Here is a 27,030-nt window from a genome sequence, read left to right on the forward strand (position 1 = left end):
AAAACTTCAATTCAGCCTGGCTGAATAAGGTTTTCTATAGAAAAACTTCAATTCAGCCTGGCTGAATAAGGTTTTCTATAGAAAAACTTCAATTCAGCCTGGCTGAATAAGGTTTTCTATAGAAAAACTTCAATTCAGCCTGGCTGAATAAGGTTTTCTATAGAAAAACTTCAATTCAGCCTGGCTGAATAAGGTTTTCTATAGAAAAACTTCAATTCAGCCTGGCTGAATAAGGTTTTCTATAGAAAAACTTCAATTCAGCCTGGCTGAATAAGGTTTTCTATAGAAAAACTTCAATTCAGCCTGGCTGAATAAGGTTTTCTATAGAAAAACTTCAATTCAGCCTGGCTGAATAAGGTTTTCTATAGAAAAACTTCAATTCAGCCTGGCTGAATAAGGTTTTCTATAGAAAAACTTCAATTCAGCCTGGCTGAATAAGGTTTTCTATAGAAAAACTTCAATTCAGCCTGGCTGAATAAGGTTTTCTATAGAAAAACTTCAATTCAGCCTGGCTGAATAAGGTTTTCTATAGAAAAATAAGGTTTTTCACAGAAAAACTTCAATTCAGCCTGGCTGAATAAGGTTTTTCACAGAAAAACTTCAATTCAGCCTGGCTGAATAAGGTTTTCTATAGAAAAACTTCAATTCAGCCTGGCTGAATAAGGTTTTCTATGGAAAAACTTCAATTCAGCCTGGCTGAATAAGGTTTTTTTTTTTTATAGAAAACCTTCAATTCAGCCTGGCTGAATGTTTTCTAGTATAACTATGTCCTGAGTGTATGTGGCTTTGAAAAACTTTGCTGATGATGATGTTGATAATGATGAGCGCATATGGTGGGTCGTGGGGTGGTTAAAAAATTAAAATCAATTGTATTTGAACCTAGGCCTAGAGAAATATTTTCGCCCATTATGCCACCCACTAACTAACCTACATTAAAGGGTCCTCAATATGTATGGATAATGAGAATGTGTACAAGAATACCAAATGAAACGTTACGATTTTCACACAATCCAAGTAAAATTACACTGACTGAGTACTTTTCGTGTTATACAGACGATGGGGTGGTAGAATGGTAGGTAAACTTTGCAAGTAACCACCGGTCGTGTGCCATGGTTGATTCTCCATTGAGAGCGTACGAGCTGAATAGTGGAAAACATCAAAAAAAAAAAAACAAAATTATAAAACCTCAACATGTCATGCCTTTGGATGTTCTGGGCCTAAGAGATTTGTGTCTTTTGTAGTCAAACACGAACTCAGTTTAGTTTAGTTTAACAATTTTGCCATTGTCAATGAGCTATGAGCCAGGAGTGGGCATTTTACAAACATTTGCCCTATGGCAATGTTGTCAAATAGGTGTAAATTGAAAAACTTTAATTTAATAAAGATATAAATCAGCTACAAGTAATGAAAGTATCTTTAGGAAGCTAAATTAGCAGCATGAGGATTTAAAAAACAAAACATTAATTCAGTAAGACTGACAGAGAAATTCTAAATCCAAAATTTAGTTCGGGAAGGTAAAATAGGGGCTGCATTAAGCCAGACTGAGATTTTCCTAACGAAAACCCTAATTCAGCCAGGTTGAATTACTATTTTCCTAAAGAAAACCATTATTCAACTAGGCTGAATTCCGATTGTCCTATAGAAAACCTTATTCAGCCAGGCTGAATTACGATTTTCCTATAGAAAACTTTATTCAGCCAAGCTGAATTACCATTTTCCTATGGAAAACTTTATTCAGCCAGGCTGAATTACGATTTTCCTACAGAAAAATCTTATTCAGCCAGACTGATTTGAGATTTTCTTAAAGATAAATCTTATTCAGCCAAGCTGAATTACGATTTTCCTAAAGAAACCCCTTATTCAGCCAGGTTGAGTTACGATTTTCGTCAAGAAAAACCTTTTCCAACCAGTCTGAATTACGATTCTCCTCAAAAATCTTATTCAGCCAGGCTGAATTACGATTTTCCTAAAGAAAAACCTTATTCAGCTATGCTGAATTACGATTTTCCTAAAAAAACCTGATTCAGCCAGGCTGAATTACGATTTCCCTAAAGAAAACCCATATTCACCCAGGCTGAATTACAATTTTCCTAAAGAAAAACCTATTCTCCCAGGCTGAATTACGATTTCCCTAAGGAAAAATCATATTCAGCCAGGCTGAATTACGATTTCCCTAAGGAAAAATCATATTCAGCCAGGCTGAATTACGATTTTCCTAAATAAAAACTTTATTCAGCCGGTCTGAATTACGATTTTCCCAAAGAAGAAACTTATTCAGTCAGTCTGAATCACGATTTTCCCCAAAGAAAAAAACTCATTCAGCCAGGCTGATCTACGATTACCCTAACGACAAACTTATTCAGCCTGGCTGAATTACGATTTTCCCCCAGGAAAAACTTGTTCAGCCAGCTTGAATTACAATTGTCCTATAGAAAACCTTATTGAAGTATTTGCAAGTAAAATACATTGTACTTTATCCACTAAAATGGTAGTTTTCCGTCTGCTTCTCTATATTTTCTTTTGTTTTGTCTAACCGCTACATTGGCCACACTTTTTGTCATTTTCAACTAGTTCATACGGCAATAGTTATGTATTTAGCATTGTTGTTATGTGTATACATATGAGATTTTATGTACAAATAATTTATATAAATGTATGGTATGTGAACACCAACACACATTCGAACAAAATTTTCTGTTGGCCTCTGGCGCCCCGCTAGCCACTAAGTAAGTGGAGCACAATCAATCACTGACCTTTCTTCTGGCGTCTCCATAACCTCTTCGGGCATAACATCGCCGTTGACACCTATCGTTGTATCCTGTGAGGGTATCGTACCCAATTCAATGGAAGTCATGCCTTCAACCATTGTCATAATCTTCGGTTCACTTTTGTTGTGGGGGGATTCAATCAATTTCACCAACAGAGTGACGGTAATGTTTAAAGTTTGGTCTCTGCTTCTTTTTGTGTTTGTTGTGTGTGTGTGTATGTGTGGGAAAAGGGGGTGGGGAGTTTTGTTTTCTGTGGTAGCCTGCCAAAAGTAGGAGTGTGGGGTGGGCAGACAGGAGGGAGCTTTTCTTAATTCAAGAATAACAAGTGAGGGAGTAAACGGAATAAGAAGAAGCAGAAGGTGGGTAGCAGGTGTACGGTAGTTGTTGTTGTTGCTGCCGCTTTACTTGGTACGTTGTTGTTGTGGTTTTACGTATTGATTTTTTCGCCTTTGCTGGATAGATATGTTGTTTGGTTTAATGCACTTTTTCAAATGGTTTTATTAGCCGTTTTAAGTACAGCTTGTTTATTTGACCAAAGATTTTTACACTTTCCAAATTTTTGCAAGAATAACGTCAAATAAATCGCCGTTTATTTTTATGTATGAACAGCGTAGCGTAGTTTTTTCTTCAGGTTTTGCTCAAGTTTCGTAATATTTTCGCAGTTTTTATTTTGCGGCTTCGTTCGTGTTTATTTATTTATGCTTCTTTACGTTTTTGAGGAAATAATTAATTCACTTTCAATGAGTATAAACATATATATATAGAAATATATTGTGTTATGCTATATAGGTATTTAAAAAATAATTAAGCTCTTTCTTGTGTTTAAATTTTCTTGCTTTTTTTGTTTTGCCGTTTATATTTTTTTCTTTATTTTTTTTATTCTTTACACACTCCGTAGGGGTCGTTTGGTCGGCGGCTTTACAACAGTCTTTGTTATTTCTGTGTGTACACGACCGAAAATATAAAATTGTGCTCTTTTTCGTTACTGATTTCTATCTTTGTTCTTTTTCCCGTTTCTTTTTGTTTTGTTGTTGTTAAATAAAAACAAGTGATGTGTTCTTTAACGATTCTTGTTGTTTTTTTTTTTTTTCTTTGTTGAATTCTTTACACAAATTCTGATTTCTTCTCTTTTAGATGTATTCCTTTTTGTCACGGCGACGGCACGATTTTGTTATTGGACGTCGAGTATATCTCAGGCAACCGTTTGCAGGCGTAGCGTTTCATCAACTAAATTCACTGTGGCATCTGTTCATGTTAAGAAACTTATGAAATGCGTCGTCGTTATTTCATTGCCTGTTTGCCTGCTAGCCGCTGTGCGAGACGACGGACAGACGCATTGGCTATCATGTAGGGTTGGCTCTCTGTGTTGCTCATCGAAGATACATTTTACTCTGGCATGCTCAGTGCACAATGAATGGTGGTGATTAAAAATATTCAACCTACAATGAATAACAGTCTCAGTCTCTCAGATGGTTTTGTATATAATTCTCTCCCAGTTTATCCTGCTCTTTTTCTCATTTAAAAGATTGTTGATTGCTGCTGGCAAATGCCAACTGAATGTGTAACAATGACTGTCAGTGGCTTGGCTTTGCTAATGACTAGACACTAGTGTGGGGTTTGTTATTGCTGAGAAAACACAATAAATGCGTTTGGCGTGATTTATCTCGGCTTGAAGCAGTGTTGTATAAAGCAAAAAGTGTTATTTCGATTAAAATATGGACAAGTAAAAACATGGTAGCAATGCCATCCACGGGATTTGCACATAATTTCTACTTATTTAGATTATATTGGAATTGTATAGAGAGTCAAAATAGCAAATCGGGCAATGGTAAGGGATTTTTAGGGGCTCAAGGAGTCATTTTGGGGGATAGTTTATGGTTTATTAGGTTTTAGGCTTCTAAGGGCTCTAGAAGTGATATGGATAAGGAGTCAATGTTTGTTTATGGTATTTTCGGGAAGAAAGTTGATATGAGTTTTGTAGAGCTTAGTCTACCGAATTTTAAGCAAATCGGGTGAAAATTTTAGTTTCCATATCTCAAAAATCAAATTGGAAGATCGATTCATAGGGGGTCATAAGCTTGGAAATGCCTCTGGGAGTGAGCTGAGCACCTCCAGAATAATTTTAGTAACCCCTCTACAGTTTTAAAAATTTCGATATTGAGTTGAAATTTTACACAGACTCGTATTTCTTCTATACGCAGGTTAAGTTCTTGAATGAGCCCAATCGGACTATATTTGGATATAGCTGTCATATAGAGCGATCTGCAGATTTAGTGTCTTAAGCCATAACAGGTCCATTTATTACCCGATATCGTTGAAATTTGAAATAGTGAGTTTTATTAGGTCGGCCCATGTCGAAATCAAAAATGGTCCAGATCGGAACATATTTGAATATAGCTTACATATAAAACGATCTTCCAATTTTGGTCCCCGAAATTTGGAACACTTAGTTGTACCGAGACACCCAACATTTGTCACGAATATGGTTCAGTTCGGGCTATATTTAGATAGCCGCCACAGAGACCGATCTTCAACTTTAGGGTCTAAAGACCATAAAAGGCGCATTTATTCTCCGATTTTGCTGAAATTGGAAGCAGTGAGTTGGACTAGGGTCCTTGACATTCGACCCGAATATGGTGTGTATTGGACCATATTTACATACAGCTGCCATATAGACCGATATGCCGATTTAGGGCCTTAAGCCTATAACAGGCGTATTTATTACCCGATATCGCTGAAATTTAGAATAGTGTGTTTTATTAGGCTCGCCCATATTCGAACCAAAAATGGTTTGAAACGGAACATATTTGAATATATAGCTGCCATAAAAACCGATCTGCCAAATTTGGTCTTAGACCTTTAACAGGCGCATTTTTTACCTGACTTCGCGGAAATTTGGAAGACTGAGTTGCACCAAGACTCCCAACGTCTGTCACGAATATGGTCCAGAACGGGCTATATTTAGATATAGCTGCCATAGAGACCGATCATTAGTTTACGGCTCTTAAGGACATAAAATGGTATTTATTCTCCGATTTTGCTGTGAGTTGCACTAGGGGTCTCGACATCCGACTCGAATATTGAGTATATCGGACCATATTTAGATGTAGCTGCCATATAGACTGATATGACGATTTAGGGTCCTAACTATTTATAACAGGCGTATTTATTACCCTATCTTGCTGATATTCAAAACAGTGGGTTTTATTTGGCCCTTCGATATTCAAACCAAAAATTGTCTAGACCGGAACATATTTGGATATAGCTGCCATATAGATCGATTTGCCAATTTTGGTCTTAAACCTTTAACAGGCGCATATTTTACGTGACTTCAATGAAATTTGGAACTTTGAGTTGTTTCGAGACTCCCAGCATTTGTTACGAATATGGTCCAGATCGGGCATAACCGGATAAGATATAGATACAGCTCCCATATGCTACATACTTTCATCAGATATGGAATATTACGAAGAAGTCACAACTTTGGTCCGATTTTTACAAATTTACTATTTAACATCCCAATATGTGTTAAAATTCTCATCAAAATCGGATCAATCAGATTTAGATACAGATTTCATTTTATTCCATTTCATTCATGTCATTTCTTTTCTTTTCATTTCATTTTTCATTTGATTTCATTTGATTATTTGATTTCATTTGCTTTCATTTGATTTCATTTCATTCATTTTATTCATTTCATTCATTTTATTAATTTCATTCATTTTATTCATTTCATTCATTTCATAAATCTCATAAATTTCATTCGTTTCATTTCATATCATATCATTTCATTTCATTTCATATCATTTCATATCATTTCATATCATTTCATATCATTTCATATCATTTCATATCATTTCATATCATTTCATATCATTTCATATCATTTCATATCATTTCATATCATTTCATATCATTTCATATCATTTCATATCATTTCATATCATTTCATATCATTTCATATCATTTCATATCATTTCATATCATTTCATATCATTTCATATCATTTCATATCATTTCATATCATTTCATATCATTTCATATCATTTCATTTCATTTCATTTCATTTCATTTCATTTAATTTCATTTCATTTCATATCATATCATATCATATCATTTCATTTTATTTTATTTTATTTTATTTTATTTTATTTTATTTTATTTTATTTTATTTTATTTTATTTTATTTTATTTTATTTTATTTTATTTTATTTTATTTTATTTTATTTTATTTTATTTTATTTTATTTTATTTTATTTTATTTTATTTTATTTTATTTTATTTTATTTTATTTTATTTTATTTTATTTCATTTCATTTCATTTCATTTCATTTCATTTCAATTCATTTCATTTCATTTCATTTCATTTCATTTAATTTCATTCCATTCCATTTCATTTCATTCCACTTCATTTCACTTCATTTTATTACATTTCATTTCATTTTTCAATTCGTTCATTTCATTCCATTTCTTTTAGTTCATTTCATTTGTATTTGTCATTTCATTTCATTTTATTCCATTTAATGTAATTTCACGTCACTTCATTTCATGTAATTTCATTTCATGTAATTCATTCCATTTCATTTAAATTAATTTTATTTCATTTTATATCATTTCATTTTATTTTATTTTATTTTATTTTATTTTATTTTATTTTATTTTATTTTATTTTATTTTATTTTATTTTATTTTATTTTATTTTATTTCATTTCATTTCATTTCATTTCATTTCATTTCATTTCATTTCATTTCATTTCATTTCATTTCATTTAATTTCATTTCATTTCATTTCATTTCATTTCATTCCATTTCATTCCATTTCATTTCATTTCATTTCATTTCATTTCATTTCATTTCATTTCATTTCATTTCATTTCATTTCATTTCATTTCATTTCATTTCATTTCATTTCATTTCATTTCATTTCATTTCATTTCATTTCATTTCATTTCATTTCATTTCATTTCATTTCATTTCATTTCATTTCATTTCATTTCATTTCATTTCATTTCATTTCATTTCATTTCATTTCATTTCATTTCATTTCATTTCATTTCATTTCATTTCATTTCATTTTATTTTATTTTATTTTATTTTATTTTATTATATTTTATTTTATTTCATTTTATTTTATTTTATTTTATTTTTTTTTATTTTATTTTATTTTGTTGTATTTTATTTTTATTTTTTTTTTTCATTTTATTTTATTTAAAATTTAATTTTTTTATTTTATTTTACTTTATTTTATTTTATTTTATTTTATTTTATTTTATTTTATTTTATTTTATTTTATTTTATTTTATTTTATTTTATTTTATTTTATTTTATTTTATTTTATTTTATTTTATTTTATTTTATTTTATTTTATTTTATTTTATTTTATTTTATTTTATTTTATTTTATTTTATTTTATTTTATTTTATTTTATTTTATATTATTTTATTTTTATTTTATTTTATTTTAGTTTTTTAATTTAATATTTTTTTATTTTATTTCATTTTATTTAATTTAAAATTTTATTTTTTTATTTCATTTTATTTTATTTTATTTTCATTTATTTTTTTTTTTATTTTATTTTATTTTATTTTATTTTATTTTATTTTAATTTTATTTTATTTTTTTAGTTTGCTTTCTTCAAATCATCTCCTTTGCAATCAGATAAAATTGTGTTGAGAAATTTCAGTGTATTGGCAGATTCCAGTGTGGTGAGATACTACTATGTGTTATAAGATTATAGTGTGGTGAAATATGTCAAAACGTAGAATTATCACCACTTACAGCGCAGCTCCGTTATATAGTTGTTGCATGTGTTTTTTATACTCTCCATCACTCTTTTACTCTCTATTCCATAATGGATAATAATGAACATGCATTAGTATGGGAAGAGAGCCGTTGCTGGTGGATAGCAATGAAGATAGTTGCAACATAAATTTATCTCCTTCTCTTTCTCTCTCTTTCTTAATTTGTTGTTATTCTATTTGCTACGGTTAACTTAATAAGTTAAACGACTTATTTTTTGCCATAGTTGACTTTCTTTGTGTCTCAATGTGTCCCTTATATGATAACACAGAGCAACAATGTTTTTTATTAGAGTCTGTATTTTATTAATTTCACCATATATAAATGGATTTTATATGGGAATTTAATTAGTTTAAGAATAATTTAAGTTTAAACCTACAACAAATTTTCCTGAAATTGCAACAAAATTTTTGTTTATTGAAAAATGCAATACTTTTTCTTATCTTTGAAAATTGAATTATAAGATTTTTTTTTGTTTTTCCAATTTTAAAGTAAAAATGTTGACTAGGGGTTTTCTAACAGTTTACATCGTTCATATTAATATGAAATTTGTATTTCGATGAAATTTTTGTAGTTGTAAGGTGGCTCAAGAAGAATTAGCTCAGCCGCCACTTCTGCGCCCTCTATAAAATGAAGTTGGGTCAGCTTTAACTTTACTCACAAGGCGCTACAGTCAGGACTTTTTGCGTTGGCCCACGAAAAGTTTCGTCACCCTATGCCATAAAATTTGCAACGAAAACCATTTTCTAGAAGTTTTGTTAACCTATATCATAAGTAGAGTAGTAGGTTGTAAAGCACAACATCACTTAGAGTAGGTTGTAAAGCACAACATCTGAATTTGAACAGGGCTCTTAAAGGCGAGTCTTAAGCGTCTTAAAGACGACTTGCTCCACAAGCGTCTTAAAGACGACTTGCACCACAAGCGTTTTAAAGACGACTTGCACCACAAGCGTCTTAAAGACGAGTTGCTCCAAAAGCGTCTTAAAGGCGAGTTGCTTTACAAGCATCTTAAAGACGACTTGCTCCACAAAAATTTAAAAATCGTCCAAAAGAGAAGACCGGCTTTTTTCTTGGTTCCTGGTTCCCTTAAGCATTAGATTTCCTCTAAATTTTCATCATAATACAAATTTTACAAAGTTTGAGTTTGATAAAACTGTCTAAGAGACTAGACCGGGCAAGTTCCATCGTTAAATATGAAAATTGTTTGAGTTTAAAATACATTCATCGCATCAGTTATTGCGTTGCCATTCAAAGCATTTTAAATTAAAAATAAAAAATTGTCTAGCATCATTTTTCTTCTCTTATTGCGACCATATGGTATCTAATGAACACAAAATGACGCAGTATGAAATTTTTCCATTGCATTTTGGGTGGCTCATGGACGGCTAGAAGCCAACACCACTCCACATGAGATGTAGTAACGCAGCACATTGGATTCAACCAAAAAGGATGAACAGAATGGTAACAGAAATAAAGGCAATGAGATATAAACAAAGGCCAACTTAATGTCATTGACGTCTTTTTTTTTTGTAGAATAGCTTCTTTATGCGAATGTCTTCAGAATTTTCAACATTAAGGTGTGTCCTTCTACTAAGTTGGGATATCAAGTGAACCACCAAGAATAAAAAATAAATGTAACAAGTAAAAGTGTGCTAAGTTCGGCCGGGCCGAATCTTGTATACGCTCCACCATGGATCGCATTTGACGAATACTTTTCCCGGTATCCATTTTTTGGTCAACAAAGGATAAAAGAAAATGATTGCCGAATTGGTCCAATTCCGACCATAATCGAATTGAATGTTAGAGACCAGAGTAGAAGTAATTTTGTAAAATTTCAGCCAATTCGAATAAGAATAGCGTCCTTTAGGGGCTCAAGGAGTAAAATAAGGTGATCGGTTTATATGAGAGCTGTATCAGGCTATATACCGATTCAGACCATATTTGACACGTATGTTGAAGGTCATTGCAGAAGCTGTTGTACAAAATATCTGCCAAATTGGATAATAATTGCGCCCTCTAGAGGCTCAAGAATTCAAGACCCGAGATCGGTTTATATGACAGCTATACCAGGTTATGGACCGATTTGAAACATATATGGCACACTTGTTGGATGTCATAACAAAACACGTCGTGCAAAATTTCATTCCAATCGGATAAGAATTGCGCACTCTAGAGCCTCAAGAAGTCAAAACCCAAGATCGGTTTATATGGCAGCTATATCAGGTTATGGACCGATTTGAACCATACAGTACCATGTACAGTAGTTAGAAGTCATAACGAAACACGCTGTGCAAAATTTCAGCCTAATCGCATAATTATTACGCCCACTACAGGCTCAAGAAGTCAAGACCCCAGATCGGTTTATATGGCAGCTATAGCAGGCTATGGACTTATTTCAACCATACTTAGCACAGTTGTTGGAAGCCATCACAAAACACCTCTTGCAAAATTTCAGCCAAATCGTATGAGATTTGCGCCCTCTATTGGCTCAAGAAGTTAAGATCCCAGATCGGTTTATATGACAACTATACCAGGTTATGAACCGATTTGAGCCATACTTAGCACGGTTATTGGAAGACATAACAAAACACCTCATGCAAAATTTCAGCCAAATCGAATGAGAATTGCGCCCTCTAGAGACTCAAGAAGTCAAGATCCCAGATCGGTTTATATGGCAGCTATATCAGGTTATGAACCGATTTGGATCATATTGAACACAGTTGTTGGAAATGATACCAAAACACCACGTGCAAAATTTTAGTCAAATTGGATAAAAATTGCGCCATCTAGAGGCTCAAGAAGTCAAGACCCTTGATCGGTTTATATGAGAGCTATATCAAAACATGAACCGATTTGGCCCATTTACAATCCCAACTGACCGACACTAATAAAAAGTATTCATGGAAAATTTCAAGCGGCTAGCTTTACTCCTTCGAAAGTTTGCGTGCTTTCGACAGACATACGGACGGACATGGCCAGATCGACTTAAAATGACATGACGATCAAGAATATATATACTTTATGGGGTCTCAGATGCATATTTCGAGGTGTTACAAACAGAATGACGAAATTATTATACCCCCCTCCTATGGTGGAGGTTATAAAAATGGAGTCGAAATTATAATGTTCTGCAAGTGACCTTTTAGCTAATTCTGTTGAAATGTGGCAACCCCAACAACACTGTCAGTCATAATAATTCGGCGTTTGGGTACCACAACAGCATCAAAATCATTTTCGCCATATTAAAAAACAAACAATCGTACAAGCAGGTAGGTAAATAATCTTGTTTGATTTAACCAAAAAAAATTTATGAGACGTTTGTGTTATTTTTAAATTAACATTTGTTTTTGATATTGTTGTAGATTTTCAAAAAAAAAAAAAAAAAATGGTTGTTAAAACACCTTCGAACGCACACAGTCTAACACCAAGTCCCTGGCTTTGTTCTTCTGGTTAATGTTGACGGCGACGGTGACGGCAACGGTGAAAGATTATAAATTAAACAGATGCTGGGTTTGAAATGATGATAACCACCAAAAGCAAATTTGTTACAATCTCGTTTAAAAATAATTTAAGATACACGAGTATCAAGGAAATGCTTATCACTTGGACTTTTGGGAGTTTTGCTAACGCCAACACCCCCACATTCCAAGGGAAAATGTCAAATCCCCAAAATCCCCTAATCGCAAAGATGTTACACTGTCACTTTGAGTGGATTCAAGCGAATCTATTTTGAAATGCACACAAACAGACAGACCGAGAGAGAGACAGACAGACAGACAGCACAAAGAAGTTTTGTTTACTTTAACCAAAAAATACTGCATTATTAATCACTGGCAGTGGCCTAAGAAAAAGCACACAAATACGCATTTGTTTTGAAATCTTTTGACCTAGAGATGGAAAAACTTTTGTTTACATTCTCCCCCAAGTGTTTACATATTTGAAAAAAACATTTCACAATGATAATCACAACGGAGGCGTTCATGATGGACTTCTAGCTGGTTGAACCAATAGGAATGTGGTTAATGCAAGTAGGAGATGAAATTATAAATAAATTGCTTTATGTTTAAAGAAATTTTCAAAGAATGTTGATTTCTTTTCTTTTTTTACATTTTAACAGAAATCTAATTTTCCTGGAAAATTGCTTAAGATTTAATGTCTATAAATATTTTTTAGAAATATTTTAGTACAATAAATATTCATTGAAAAGTAAAAAATTCCTGGACATTAAATTTATAAGGGAAATTTAAATTTTTATTTAAAATTTCCTCTTAACTATTTTTCTCTTATGGTCCCAAGCTAAGGACTGGTTATGATCCGAATCGGACCATAATTGAATTGAATATTGAAGTCATTGTGAAAATTGGCAGCCAATTCGAGTAACAATTGCGCCCTTTAGGGGCTCAAGAAGTAAAATAGGGAGATCGGTTTATATGGGAGCTGTATCAGGCTATAGACCGATTCGAACAATATTTGACATGTATCTTGAAGGTCAAAAATTTCAGCCAAATCGGAAAATAATTACGCCCTCTGGAGGCTCAAGAAGTCAAGATTCAAGATCGGTTTATATGACAGCTATATCAGGTTATAGACCGATTTCCACCATACTTATCACAGTTGTTGGAAGTGGTAACAAAACACGTCGTGCGAAATTTCAACCAAATCGGATAAGAATTGCGCCCTCTAGTGGCTGAAGATGTCAAGATTCAAGATCGGTTTATATGACAGCTATATCAGATTATGGACCGATTAAAACCATACTTAGCACAGTTGTTGGAAGTCACAATAAAATACGTCATGTGAAATTTCAGTCAAATCGGACGAGAATTGCGCCTTCAAGAGGCTCCAGAAGCCAAGATCCAAGATCGGTTTATACGACAGCTATATCAGGTTATGAACCGATTTACACCATACTAAGCACAGTTGATGGAAGTCATAGAAAAACACCACGTGCAAAATTTCAGTCAAATCGGAAGAGAATTGCAACCTCAAGAGGCTGCAGAAGTCAAGACCCAAGATCGGTTTATATGACAGCTATATCAGGTTATAGACCAATTTTAACCATACTCAGCACAGTTATTGGAAGTCACAACAAAACACGTCGTGCAAAATTTCAGCCAAATCGAATGGGAATTGTGCCCTCTAGAGGCTCAAGAAGTCAAGATCCAAAATCGGTTCATATGACAGCTATATCAGGTTATAGACCGATTTTAACCATACTTAGCATAGTTGTTGGAAGTGATACCAAAACACCACGTGCAAGATTTCAATCAAATCGGACGAGAATTGCGCCCTCAAGAGGCTCCAGAAGTCAAGACCCAAGATCGGTTTGTACGACAGCTATATCAAAACATGGACCGAAAGTCATAACAAAACACGTCGTGCAAAATTTCAGCCAAATCGAATGGGAATTGTGCCCTCTAGAGGCTCCAGAAGTCAAGACCCAAGATCAGTTTGTACGGCAGCTATATCAAAAAATGGACAAATTTGGCCCATTTACAATCCCAACCGACCTATACTAATAAGAAGTATTTGTGCAAAATTTCAAGCGGCTAGCTTTACTCCTTCGAAAGTTAGCGTGCTTTCGTCAGACCGACGGATGGACAGACGGACGGACGGACATGGCTAGATCGACTTAAAATGTCATGACGATTAAGAATATATATACTTTATGGGGTCTTAGATGAATATTTCGGGGAGTTATAAACAGAAGGAGCAAATTAGTATACCCCCATCCTATGGTGGAGGGTATAATAATTGAAAAAAAATTAAAATTATGATATTTTGTTAAAGTTTTTCGCTACTATTCCGAAAGCTAAACATAATACCCTGCTTAACATCGCAGCTTATTTTACAATCGGCTTAAAAGCATTCAAAATGCTATTCTCTTTTCATTTCAACCATTTAACTAAATGCATTGTGTGATAAAATATTTAAAATTAGTCTAACGTTCGAATAAAAACACCATTAACAGTCCACGAATATGCAAAGCAAAAATATTAAAAAAAAACTATAACAAAATATGGGTACCCCACATTAAAAATGGCACACCATTAAAGTGAGCGGTAGTGTCTGGTGTGGTGTGTCGGGTCCACTTTGCTATTCATTCACACTTTTGTGTTGTTGGTTTGAATTGGCATTATGGCTATTTTTGGTTTAAATTTCAAAAATAATTTTTTACGCACGCACATAGCAGGCAAGCCATCTCTAAGGTCATTGTGGCAAAAATTGATATGCAATGACAATACGAAAAAAAAAATTATTTTTGAGAATTCTGATATTATTTTCTTTCGATCCGTTTCGCTTTTATTTTTAGAGAGAACGAAGGTGACCACCATACGTCAACATGTCATGCCCACAGACACACACACACACACATACACGCAGAGAAAATAGCAAAAGCCAAATATTGTACGAGTATGGCGTCATTTTATATCTCCCCACAGCTGAGCGCCAGTTGGCAATGCTTAAGTGCAACTATAGTGCAAAGAGCTTAATAAGAGTGTGAGAGAGATAGAGAGAGAGAGAGCGTGTGTATTGGTGAATAACAGACCAGAGTGATGGTGAGCATTCAAGTAATAATTTCAAAACAGTGTTGTCAACTTTGTTTTTACCCTTGCAAGACTGACCAAACATATATGAGTCACTTGGTTTACTGCAATTATTGCTGATATTTTTCAAATTGGGTAGGATGAGGTCATAATTGGTTTTGTTGGGTCTTAACTAGATTATCTTCTTATGAATAAAATACAATATGATATTATTGTAATAAGTAATGCGCAAAGACTCATGAATAAATGAAAAGTAGACTTTGACAAAACGAATGAAAAACAAGCAAGAAATGCCGTGCTGAACTTTAAATACCTCGAAACTATCAGAATAAATTTTCAGCGGTGGTTTTTCCCTCCTAATGCTGGCAACATTTGTGAGGTACTATGCCATGTAAAACTTTTCTCCAAAGAGGCACTGCGGCACGCCGTTCGGACCCGGCGCTCAATGGCCCCTTACCATTGAGCTTAAGCTTGAATCGGACTGCACTCATTGATATGTGCGAAATTTGAGGAGAGTGAGTAGCTATTGGTAAAATTTTTATGCCCATTGTGGAGTATGAAGGCACTTGGTAATTCTGTTTTGTACATATATTCTTGGTCGTTACGAAGTGTTGAGATCTGTCCGTTGTTGATGAGGTCTGTCCGTCCGGCCTTAGTATATTTTTTTTTGTTTTTTAAGTGTCAGACTCCTTAAAAATATTACCTTATATCATAAGAATTTTTATAACCACCACCATAGGATGGGGGGTACACTTATCATTCCGTTAGTAACACCACGAAATATTTATCTGCGGCCTCTCAAAGTATATACAGGGGTTTTTTTTAGAGACTCTACAAAATTAGACCGATAATGACAGCATACGACGCCATATTTTTTACCGCTCTTTTGACATTTTTCTTTGGTAAGTTTTGCCATTTTATGATGAAAATACAAACGAGCCAACAATGAGTCGAAATTATAAAAATTTATTACCGAAATTTGGAGTCATTGACCTCATCGTTTTCATGGAAAAATCATCTTGAGTGATGAGACTAATTTCTGGCTGAATGGCTTCAGCAATAAGCAAAATATGCGTTATTAGTCAGACAGCAATCCACACGTACACCATGAGTCATCATTGCATCCCGAAGAATTTGCGGTTTGTGGGCCGGCGGCGTCATTGGGCCGTACTTCTTCTGTGACCGGCACGTTACTGTGAATGGGAATCGCTACCATTCAATGGTAACAGAATATTTTTGGCCCCAGTAGGATGATATGGACTTGGAGGACATGTGGTACCAACAGGACGGCGCTAGCCAAGCCACACAGCGAATCACTTTATTGGAAAGCAAGTTTGGAGAACGAGTTATTTCACGAAATGGGCCAGTCGATTGGTCGCCTCGGTCGTGCGATTTGATGCCGTTAGACTATTTCCTGTGGGGCTAACGTCATGTCTATGGTGTATGCCAACAGGCCAGCGATGATTGATGAACTTCGTGCGCATAACGCACAAGAAATTGCAGCAGTATCAGTCGATTTATGCTTGAAAACCGTGGAAAATTGTGTATAGTGTCTGGACTTTTGCAAGCGTGCCCATAGCGGCTATGCAAAAAAAATCGAGTTCCAACATAATGATATCGATATCGACTATCGTTTTTTTTATTTATTAAAAAAAAAACTTTTGTAGCGCTTTAATCAAAAACTGATATATTCTGGATCATTTTGACACTTTAAGTCGATCATGTCCGTCAGTCCCTTCGTCTGTCGAAATCACGACAGCGATCGAAAGAATAAAGATATCCGCTTGAAATTTTCCACAGAGAATTCTTATTGATGTAGGTTGATGGGATTGAAATTGGGCTATATAGGTTCAGATTTAGATATTTCCCCCATATAAACCGTTCCCCAGATTTGACTTTGTGAGCCCCTAGAAACTTAATTTTTTGTCCGATTTGGCTGAAAATTTGCACAAAGTGTTTTGTTATGACTTTCAACTCTCTTGCTAAGTATGGTTCAAATTGGCCTACAACCTGATATAGCTCCCATATACACCCAATTGACGAGATGGCATCTTGAGCCGAGGGAAGCCTCAATTGTTATCCATAAGGATGCAATTTTACATGAAACGTTTTGCTATGACTTTTAATATTCATGCCAAGTATGGTCCAAATCGGTCTGGAACCTGGAATAGCTCCCATATAACCGATTTCCCGACATCTTGAGCCGCTGCACAGTGGGAGAAAATCGAAAAAAATTAGTAGAAAATATCCCATGCGAGAACGGGTTGAGATATCTCTTTGAAAATTGGAGTGGTTAGAGCTGAGGCCCCTAGATTTGGCCACCTCGTCATTTCGAAAAAGGGTTCGGGCTGCCAAATCTTCATTTGTGGTCCGATTTTCAAAAATTTTTTTTTGCTGGATAGTTATCGGAAGTGATACCAAAACACTACGTGCACAATTTCAGCCAAATCGGATAAGAATTACGCCCTTTAGAGGCTCAAGAAGTCAAGACCCAAGATCGGATTATATAGCAGCTATATCAAAACATAGACGGATTTGACCCATTAACAATCCCAACCGAAAGTTAGCGTGCCTTTGACAGATGGACGGACGGACCACCATATAAACCGATCTCCCGATTAGACTTCTTGAGCCTCTAGAGGGCATAATTCCTATCGGATTTGGATGAAATTTTGCATGACGTGTTTCGTTATGACTTTTATTAACTGTGATGAGTATGGTTGATAACGAGCTATAGCTCCCATATAAACCGATCTTGGATCGGATTTCTTGAGCTGCTAGAGGGAGCAATTCTTATCCGATTTGGATGAAATTTTGCATGAAGTGTTTTATTTTGATTTCCAACAACGTTTGTTAAGTATGGTCTAAATCAGTGCAAATCCTGATATAGCCGCCATATAAACCAATCTCCCTATGAGACTTTTTGGGCTTCTAGAGGGCGCAATGCTTATCCAATACGGTTAAAATTTTGCATATGTCGTTTTGATATGACTTCCAAAAACTGTTCCAAGTATGGTCTAAATCGGTATATCACCTGATATAGCTGCCATATAAGCCGACTTCCCAGTTTGACTTTTTTAACCTCTAGAGGGCGCAATTATTACTCGATTTTCCTGAAATTTTCGAGGAGGTGTTTTTCTATGACTTGGGGTTTTTTATTTGAAAAAGTCATTCAAAGAACTTGACAAATGCTATCCATGGTGGAGGGTATATAAGATTCTGCCTTGTATGCATTGGTGGCACTGGCAGATCTTTACTCCAAAATCGACAATTCTTTTTATTTACGTAGCCATTGAGCCAAAAAAAAAAATAATGAACTCCTGAATGCAAGAAGCCAGGCCCACGAAGGAGGCCACCGTAGCGCAGAGGTTATCATGTCCGCATATGACGCTGAACGCCTGGGTTCGAATTCTGGCGTGACCATCAGAAAAAAAATTTTCCTTGACCAAGGACGCAACGCATCGCATATGGATAAGTGCATTTTGATCTCTCATTTTACTTTTCCATTGCTAAAAAATCTTTGATCATTAAGCGAAAAAGAAATTCGAAAGAGAAAAAAACGAAAAATTATTAAATAAATGATCTTTGCCTTAATAGGGAAAAAAATTGAAAACAAATTTATTAGCCTTTAATTTTTTAAAAATTCCATATGCCTTCATATACATTTTAATATACTCGAAGCTAAGCCAGTAAAATTATTGAAAAGAAAAATTCAAAATTATTGAAAATAAAAATTTTGCGTGGCCATAACCTTACACATGTATATCAAAAAAGTTGAATGTCCCCATAAGAATAAACGCATGAGGCTCTCAATGATTTTTCACAGATCAAAAGTAATAAAATCCATTAATTTAATGGACTTGCAACACCACCCTATTAAACTGTTGATGTTTTGTCCGACATTGTGTATATCCAAAGCAAAATGTTCGGGGTTATGGTTCGTTGCACTTGAGAATGACAATTGTTGGTAAATTCTCACACACAAAACTTAAAAAATTAAAAAAAAAAAAATATTTTTGAAATTAATAACTACAACATCAACAAAAAATGTGATTTCGTATGTAAGGAAAAAATTATACAGTTGAGTGTTGATGAATTAAAGCAAAGCAATTCACTCAATTGATGTGGAGATAAAAAATTATTAAAACGCCAAGAAGGCCAACAGCATTCACATTTCTCTTACTGTGACGTATTGAAGTTTATTGTCGTTGATTAATTTATTTTTTTTTATTATCGTTATTAATTTTTGTTTTAATCGAATGCTGCAAAACCAGATTTGATTAAGGTGATCATAAACCATCAATGAGAAGAATTTTGATACCACCTGTTTTTATTACGATCGTGAATTCTTTTATAACTGCCAAGTGATTTTCAAATTAATTTAAGTTTAGTTAAAAAGAAACAAAAATTCTCAAAAAATTATAAAAGGCCATATGAATGAAATGGGCGAATCAATGATAAGCGAATTAACCATGATATGAGAATGTAGAACTGAGATAAAATTTCCCATGGATAGAAGAGTTTAGAGAAGTATTTATCACCATTATACAACTATGATAAGAAAAAATTGATGTAGAAAGAAAGTGATTGGCAAACTAAGTCAAACATTACCCAAACAGTGTTTACTCATAAAACATAAAACTATTATTTCCATGTTTATTCGTTTAACAAATAACCGTATTATTGCAATACTAGTCCAAATCGAGCGAACAAATACATGGAAGCTACAATATATCCAAATCAGAACTGATTTCTATAAAATTCACCAATAATGTCGACACTTATAAGAGAATCCCTCGTGCAAAATTCCGTGAGAATCGGTTAACAAATGACGATATAAATGCAGTTTTAGTCCAAATCGGACAAACATGACTATGGAAGCTATATCCAAATCTCAACCGATTTTTATGAAACTCACCAATAATGTCGGGGCTTACAAAGGAATCACTCGTGCACAATTTTGTGAAAATCGGTTTACAAATGACGATATAAATGCAATTTTAGTCCAAATTGGAGGAACATATGTATGGAAGCTATATCCAAATCTAAACCGATTTCTATAAAATTTTCCAATAATGTCGACACTCACAAGAGAAACCCTCTTGCAATATTTCGTGAGAATCGGTTCACAAATGAGTATATAATTGCAATTTTAGTCCAAATCCGAGGAACATATATATGGGAGCTATATCCAAATCTGAACCGATTTCTATGAAATTCACCAATGATGTCGAGACTCACAAGAGAAACCCTCTTGCAATATTTCGTGAGAATCGGTTTACAAATGACTATATATTTGCAATTTTAGTCCAAATCGGAGGAACAAATATATGGGAGCTATACCCAAATCTGAACCGATTTCTATGAAATTCACCAATAATGTCGAGACTTATAAGAGAACACCTCGTGCAAAATATCGTGAGAATCGGTTTACAAATGACGATATAAATGCAGTTTTAGTCCAAATCGGACGAACATGACTATGGAAGCTATATCCAAATCTCAGCCGATTTCTATGAAACTCACCAATAATGTCGAGGCTTACAAAGGAATTACTCGTGCAAAATTTGGTGAGAATTGGTATACAAATGACGATATAAATGCAATTTTAGTCCAAATCGGAGGAACATATATATGGGAGCTATATCCAAAGCTGAACCGATTTCTATGAAATTCACCAACAATGTTGAGGCTTACGAAGGAATCACTTGTGCAAAATTTCGTGAGAATCGGTTTACAAATGATGATATAATTGCAATTTAAGTTCAAATCGGACGAACATATATATGGGAGCTATATCCAAATCTGAGCCGATTTCTATGAAATTTACCAATAATGTCGAGACTCATAAGAGAATCCCTTGTGCCAAATTTGGTTAGAATCGGTTTACAAATGACTATATATTTGCAATTTTAGTCCAAATCGGAGGAACATATATATGGGAGCTATATCCAAATCTGAACCGATTTCTATGAAATTCACCAATAATGTCGAGACTCATAAGAGAAACCCTCTTGCAATATTTCGTGAGAATCAGTTTACAAATGACGATATAAATGCAATTTTAGTCCAAATCGGGCGAACATATATATGGGAGCTATATCTAGATCTGAGCCGATTTCTATGAAATTAATCACAAACGTCGAAACTCATAAGAGAACCCCTCGTTCAAAATTTCGTGAGAATCGGTTAACAAATGACGATATAAATGCAGTTTTAGTCCAAATTGGACAAACATGACTATGGAAGCTATATTTAAATCTCAACCGATTTCTATGAAATTCACCAATAATGTCGAGGCTTACAAAGGAATCACTCGTGCACAATTTTGTGAAAATCGGTTTACAAATGACTATATAATTGCAATTTTAGTCCAAATCGGAGGAACATATGTATGGAAGCTATATCCAAATCTGAGCCGATTTGTATGAAATTTACCAATAATGTCGAAACTCATAAGAGAACCCCTCGTGCAAAATTCTGTGAGAATTGGTACACAAATGACGATATAAATGCAATTTTAGTCCAAATCGGAGGAACATATATATGGGAGCTATATCTAAATCTGAACCGATTTCTATCAAACTAGCCAATAATGTCATTAGAGAAACCCTCGTGCAAAATTTCGTGAGAATCAGTTCACAAAAGACGATGTAATTGCAATTTCAGCTCAAATCGGATGAACATATATATGGGAGCTATATCCAAATCTTAACCGATTTCTATGAAATTCACCAATAATGTCGAGACTTATAAGAGAATCCCTTGTGCCAAATTTCGTGAGAATCGGTTTACAAATGACGATATAAATGCAATTTTAATCCAAATCGGAGGAACATATATATGGGAGCTATATCCAAATCTGAACCGATATCTATGAAATTCACCAATAATGTCGAGACTCACAAGAGAAACCCTCTTGCAATATTTCGTGAGAATCGGTTTACAAATGGCGGTATAATTACAATTTTAGTACAAATCGGAGGAACATATATATGGGAGCTATATCTAAATCTTAACCGATTTCTATGAAATTCACCAACAATGTTGAGGCTTATAAAGGACTCGCTAGTGCAAAATTTCGTGAGAATCGGTTTACAAATGACGATATAAATGCAATTTTAGTCCAAATCGGAGGAACATATGTATGGAAGCTATATCCAAATCTGAGCCGATTTGTATGAAATTTACCAATAATGTCGAAACTCATAAGAGAACCCCACGTGCAAAATTCTGTGAGAATTGGTACACAAATGACGATATAAATGCAATTTTAGTCCAAATCGGAGGAACATATATATGGGAGGTATATCCGAATCTGAACCGATTTTTTCCAATTTCAATAGGCTTCATCTCTAGGGCAAAGATACTGCTTGTGTCAAATTTGAAGACGTTCGGATTAAAATTGCGCCCTGTACTTTGTATTGTACACAAATTAACATGGACAGACGGACAGACAGAGAGACAGACTGACATGGCAAAATCGAATCAGAAAGTGATTTTGCGTCAGCCGGTATACTCATCAATGGGTCTATCGCTCTTTCTTCTAGGTGTTACAAACAAATACCTTAAGTTATAATACCCTGTACCACAGTAGTGGACAGGGAGAGAACAAGTGCGAAATTCGGCCGGGCCGAATCTTATATACCCTCCACCAAGGATCGTATTGGGCGAGTTGTATGCGCGGTATCTCTTTCTAGGCAAACAAAGAATATTGAATAAGAACTGTTATGCCATTGGAGCAATATCAAGTTATAGTCCGATTCGGACCATAAATGAATGGTGAACATTGTTGTGAAGTCATTGTGTAATATTTCAGTTCATTCGGCTAAGAATTGCGCCTTGTAGGGGCTCAAGAAGCAAAATCGGGATAAAGGGTTATATGGGAGCTTTATCAACGTATTGATCGATTTAGACCATATTAGACACGTATGTTGATAGTCATGAAAGAAGATGTTGTACAAAATTTCTGCAAAATCAGATGAGAGTTGCGCCCTCTGGACTCTCAAGAAGTCAAGATCCCAGATTGGTTTATATGGCAGCTATATCAGGTTATGTACCGATTTGCGCCATACTTAGCACATCTATTGAAAGTCATAACAAAACACCTCATGCAAAATTTCAGCCTAATCGGACGAGAATTGCGCCCTCTAGAGGCTCAAGAAGTCAAGACCCAAGATCGGTTTATATGACACCTATATCAAAACATGAACCGATTTGAACCATACTTAGTGCAGATGTTGGAAGTGATACTAAAACACCACGTGCAGAATTTAAGTCAAATCGGGTGAGAATTGCGCCCTCTAGAGGCTCAAGAAGTCAAGACCCAAAATCAGTTTATGTGGCAGCTATATCAAAACAGGGACCGATTTGGCCCATTTACAATCCCAATTGACCTACACTAATAAGAAGAATTTGTGCAAAATTTCAAGCAGGTAGCTTGACTCCTTCGAAAGTTAGCGTGCTTTCGACAACCAGACGAACGGACGGACGAACAGACGGATGGACGGACCGACGGGCGGACATGGCTAGATCGACTTAAAATGACATGACGATCAAGAATATTTATGATTTATTTGAGGTGTTACAAACAGAATGACGAAATTGGTATGGTGGAGGGTAAAAAATAATCTTCCAAACATCTTAAAATCTCTCAATATTTTGTTTGATGTGATCTGCTTGATAAAACCATATAAAGCTGATTTTTCGGGAAATTGCTGTTCATTAAATCTTTTGTCGTGGCATAGGCGGTTTCAAAGGTTCCTGCTCCTTAGAAATTGAATTTCTGCATCTAAGGAAAAAAAGTTGTTTTTTGCCACTATACAGAGTATGAAGCCAATATGCTTGGCATGAAGAATTCGTTCTCTTTTGAAAAGTTCCTTTCCCATTTTTTTTTCAAATGATTTATTTGCCTTCTTATCATTTAATTTTTTAGGATTTTATCCTTATGAAAATCATTTCATGTGCTTTACGTCATAACGAAATTTTTGGAACTTTACTTAAGGAAACTAAAAATAGCGAATACCGGAAATCCAATTCCCCCTTCTAGGCAATGGCTTGATTTAAGGCAATGAAAACAAGTGATTCAATTATTCTCTGAGCAAAACAACCCAAGAAGTATTTGTTTACTTGTTTTCCTCCACAAATGTCATGTCTTTTAGTTTATTTTCAAATTTGGTTTGGTGAGACGAAAATACATTTTCACCATTTAATGATTACTCACCGTAATCATAATCATCATCATTATTATTATCATCATCAATCTCATCGTCACTATCATATGGTCGCAATCATCAACAACATCTGCATTTTGATGAAAATCAATGACTAAAGCATTTCAAGTGATGCGTTTGATTGTGTAAAACACACCTCCCTCCACCCCAACACCAAGTAAATTGAATTTTTCCATGTCTATTTTTAGTAAAGTTTTGGTCTACAATTAGCCATGGACACCTGTCCCCTACCATACCACCTCTTTTTTTCGTTCTTTCGCCTCAAACTTGTATGACAGCACTTTCACGTTGTTGTATATTCCAAGTTCATCGGTATTCCTTCCTTTTCAAACAATGGCCAAATGTTAACTAGACTTGGTCATAAAAAAAACAAAAACAAAAACAAAACTCTGGCTATGACTATTGCAAGGACCGGTGATACACCATTGAGGTCATAAACTGTTCATGACGATGGCAAAAGTGAATATGAAAACCATTTATCCTGTTGTGCTGACGTCATTGTCACTTGAAGGGGCCAGTAAGCCGAGTCGTAGGGGTCATAAATACTAGCACTAGAAAAAAAAACACACACACACACACACACAAATGCAACATGAACTTTAGCCAATGTTTCGACGCCAGACTGGCAAGTGTAGTAATAAAAAACAGGGAGGGAGTGGAGTTAAATGCGGTTAGGTCAAAAGGGAATCAGAGTTACCCGAAAAATGCACGGTAGAAAAAAAACCTTAAAAATGAAACTAAAACAAGTAGGGACGGGATAAAGTCGGGCGAAGCCAACCTTTTGATACCCATTAACACATTGGATATGCAGGCTAAGTCGTCGAATCTGTTAACAAATGACCAAATTATTGCAATTCTAGTCCCAACCTATATCTATATCTAAATCTGAACCGATTTCTATTAAAATCACCAGTAATGTTAAGACTTATATGAGAACCCCTTGAGCAAAATTTCCTCAGAATCGGTTAACAAATGACGATATAATTGCAATTTTAGTCCAAATCGGACGAACATATATGTGGGAGCTATATCTCAATTTGAGGCGATTTCTATGAAATTTACCAAGTAAAAGCGTGATAAGTTCGGCCGGGCCAAATCTTATATACCCTCCACCATAGATCGCATTTGTCGAGTTCTTTTCCCGATATCTCTTTTAAGGAAAACCAAGAATAAAAGAAAGGAATTGATTTAATATCGAAGCTATATCAAGTAATGGTCCGATTTGGACCATAATTGAATTGAATGTTGGAGACCATAGTAGTAGTAGAAGTCATTGTGTAAAATTTCAGCCAATTCGAGTAAGAATTGCGCCCTTTAGGGGCTGCAGAAATAAAATAGAGAGATTGATTTATATGGGAGCTGTATCTGGCTATAGACCGATTTGGATCATATTTAACACGCATATTAAAGGTCATGGGTGAAGCCGTTGTACAAATGGGATAATAATTACGCCCTCTAGAGGCTCAAGAAAACAAGATCCAGATCGGTTGAAATGGCAGATAGGTAATTGATCGATTCGAACCATACACTTGGCGCAGTTGTTAGAAGTTAGAAAGAAGTCAAGATCCGTAATCGATTTATATGGGAGCTATATCAGGTTATGAACCGAATGGAACCATACTTATAACAGTTGTTGCTGGTCAAACCAGAACACTTCATGAAAAATTTCAGCCAAACCTCTAGCGGCTTAAGAATTCAAGATCCTATATCGGTTATATGAGAGCTATATCAGGTTATGAACCGATTTGAACCATACTAATAACAGTTGTTGGAGGCCACCGTAGCGCAGAGGTTAGCATGTCCGCCTATTATGCTGAACGCCTGGGTTCGAATCCTGGCAAGACCATCAGAAACAATTTTCAGCGGTGGTTTTCCCCTCCTAATGCTGGCAACATTTGCAAGGTACTATGCCATGTAAAACTTCTCTCCAAAGAGGTGTCGCACTGCGGCACGCCGTTCGGAGTCGGCTATAAAAAGGAGGCCCCTTAGCATTGAGCTTAAACTTAAATCGGACAGCACTCATTGATATGTGAGAAGTTTGCCCCTGTTCCTTAGTGGAATGTTCATGGGCAAAATTTGCAATAACAGCTGTTATTGGTCAAACCAGAACACTTCATGCAAAATTTCAGACAAACCGGATAATAATTGCGCCCTCTAGCGTTTGACGAAGTCAAGATCCAAAATGGGTTTATATGGGAGCTATATCATGTTATGAACGGATTTAGACCATACTTGGCACAGTAATTAATGGTCAAACCAAAACAAAAACTAAAGCAAATTGGATAACAATTGCGCCCTCTATCGGCTCAAGACGGCAAGATCCGATATTGGTTTATATGGCACTTATATCAAGTTACGTACCGTTTTGGACTGTACTAGGGATGGTGATGGGAAGTCGTAATAAAACACTTCGTCCCAAATTTCAGCAAAATCGGATAAGAATTGCGCCCTCTAGGAGCTTACGAAATCAGTATCCAAGTTCGGTTTATATGACGGCTATATCAGGTTATGAACCGATATGGACTGTACTATGCAAGGTGATGTTAAAAATTTCAAACAAATCGGTTAAGAATTGCGCCATCTAGAGGCTCAATAAGCCAGACTCGGACTCGAGAGCGGTCATCAGGTTATAGACCGATTTGTAGCATTCTTAGCAGCATAGTTACCGTGGTCAAACTCGAG

General features: G+C 35.0%; 1 protein-coding gene across 3 annotated transcripts in view; it reads right to left on the reverse strand.

Annotated features, from left to right (window-relative positions):
• The window catches only part of LOC106092082 (protein GDAP2 homolog), a 258,895-nt gene that overhangs the window by 23,068 nt on the left and 208,797 nt on the right, over nucleotides 1-27,030 (reverse strand). The window contains exon 1 of one of the 3 annotated variants that reach the window (XM_013247451.2): nucleotides 2,754-4,012. The exons of the other annotated variants lie outside the window; for them this stretch is intronic. Within the exon in view, the coding sequence (XP_013102905.2) occupies nucleotides 2,754-2,872 (119 nt within the window). The 5' untranslated portion in view covers nucleotides 2,873-4,012. Of the gene's footprint in view, nucleotides 1-2,753; nucleotides 4,013-27,030 lie in introns of those variants that run through there. 3 annotated transcript variants of the gene reach the window in all.

This window comes from Stomoxys calcitrans, chromosome 5 (assembly GCF_963082655.1).
Source record: "Stomoxys calcitrans chromosome 5, idStoCalc2.1, whole genome shotgun sequence".
Classification (NCBI taxonomy): domain Eukaryota; kingdom Metazoa; phylum Arthropoda; class Insecta; order Diptera; family Muscidae; genus Stomoxys; species Stomoxys calcitrans.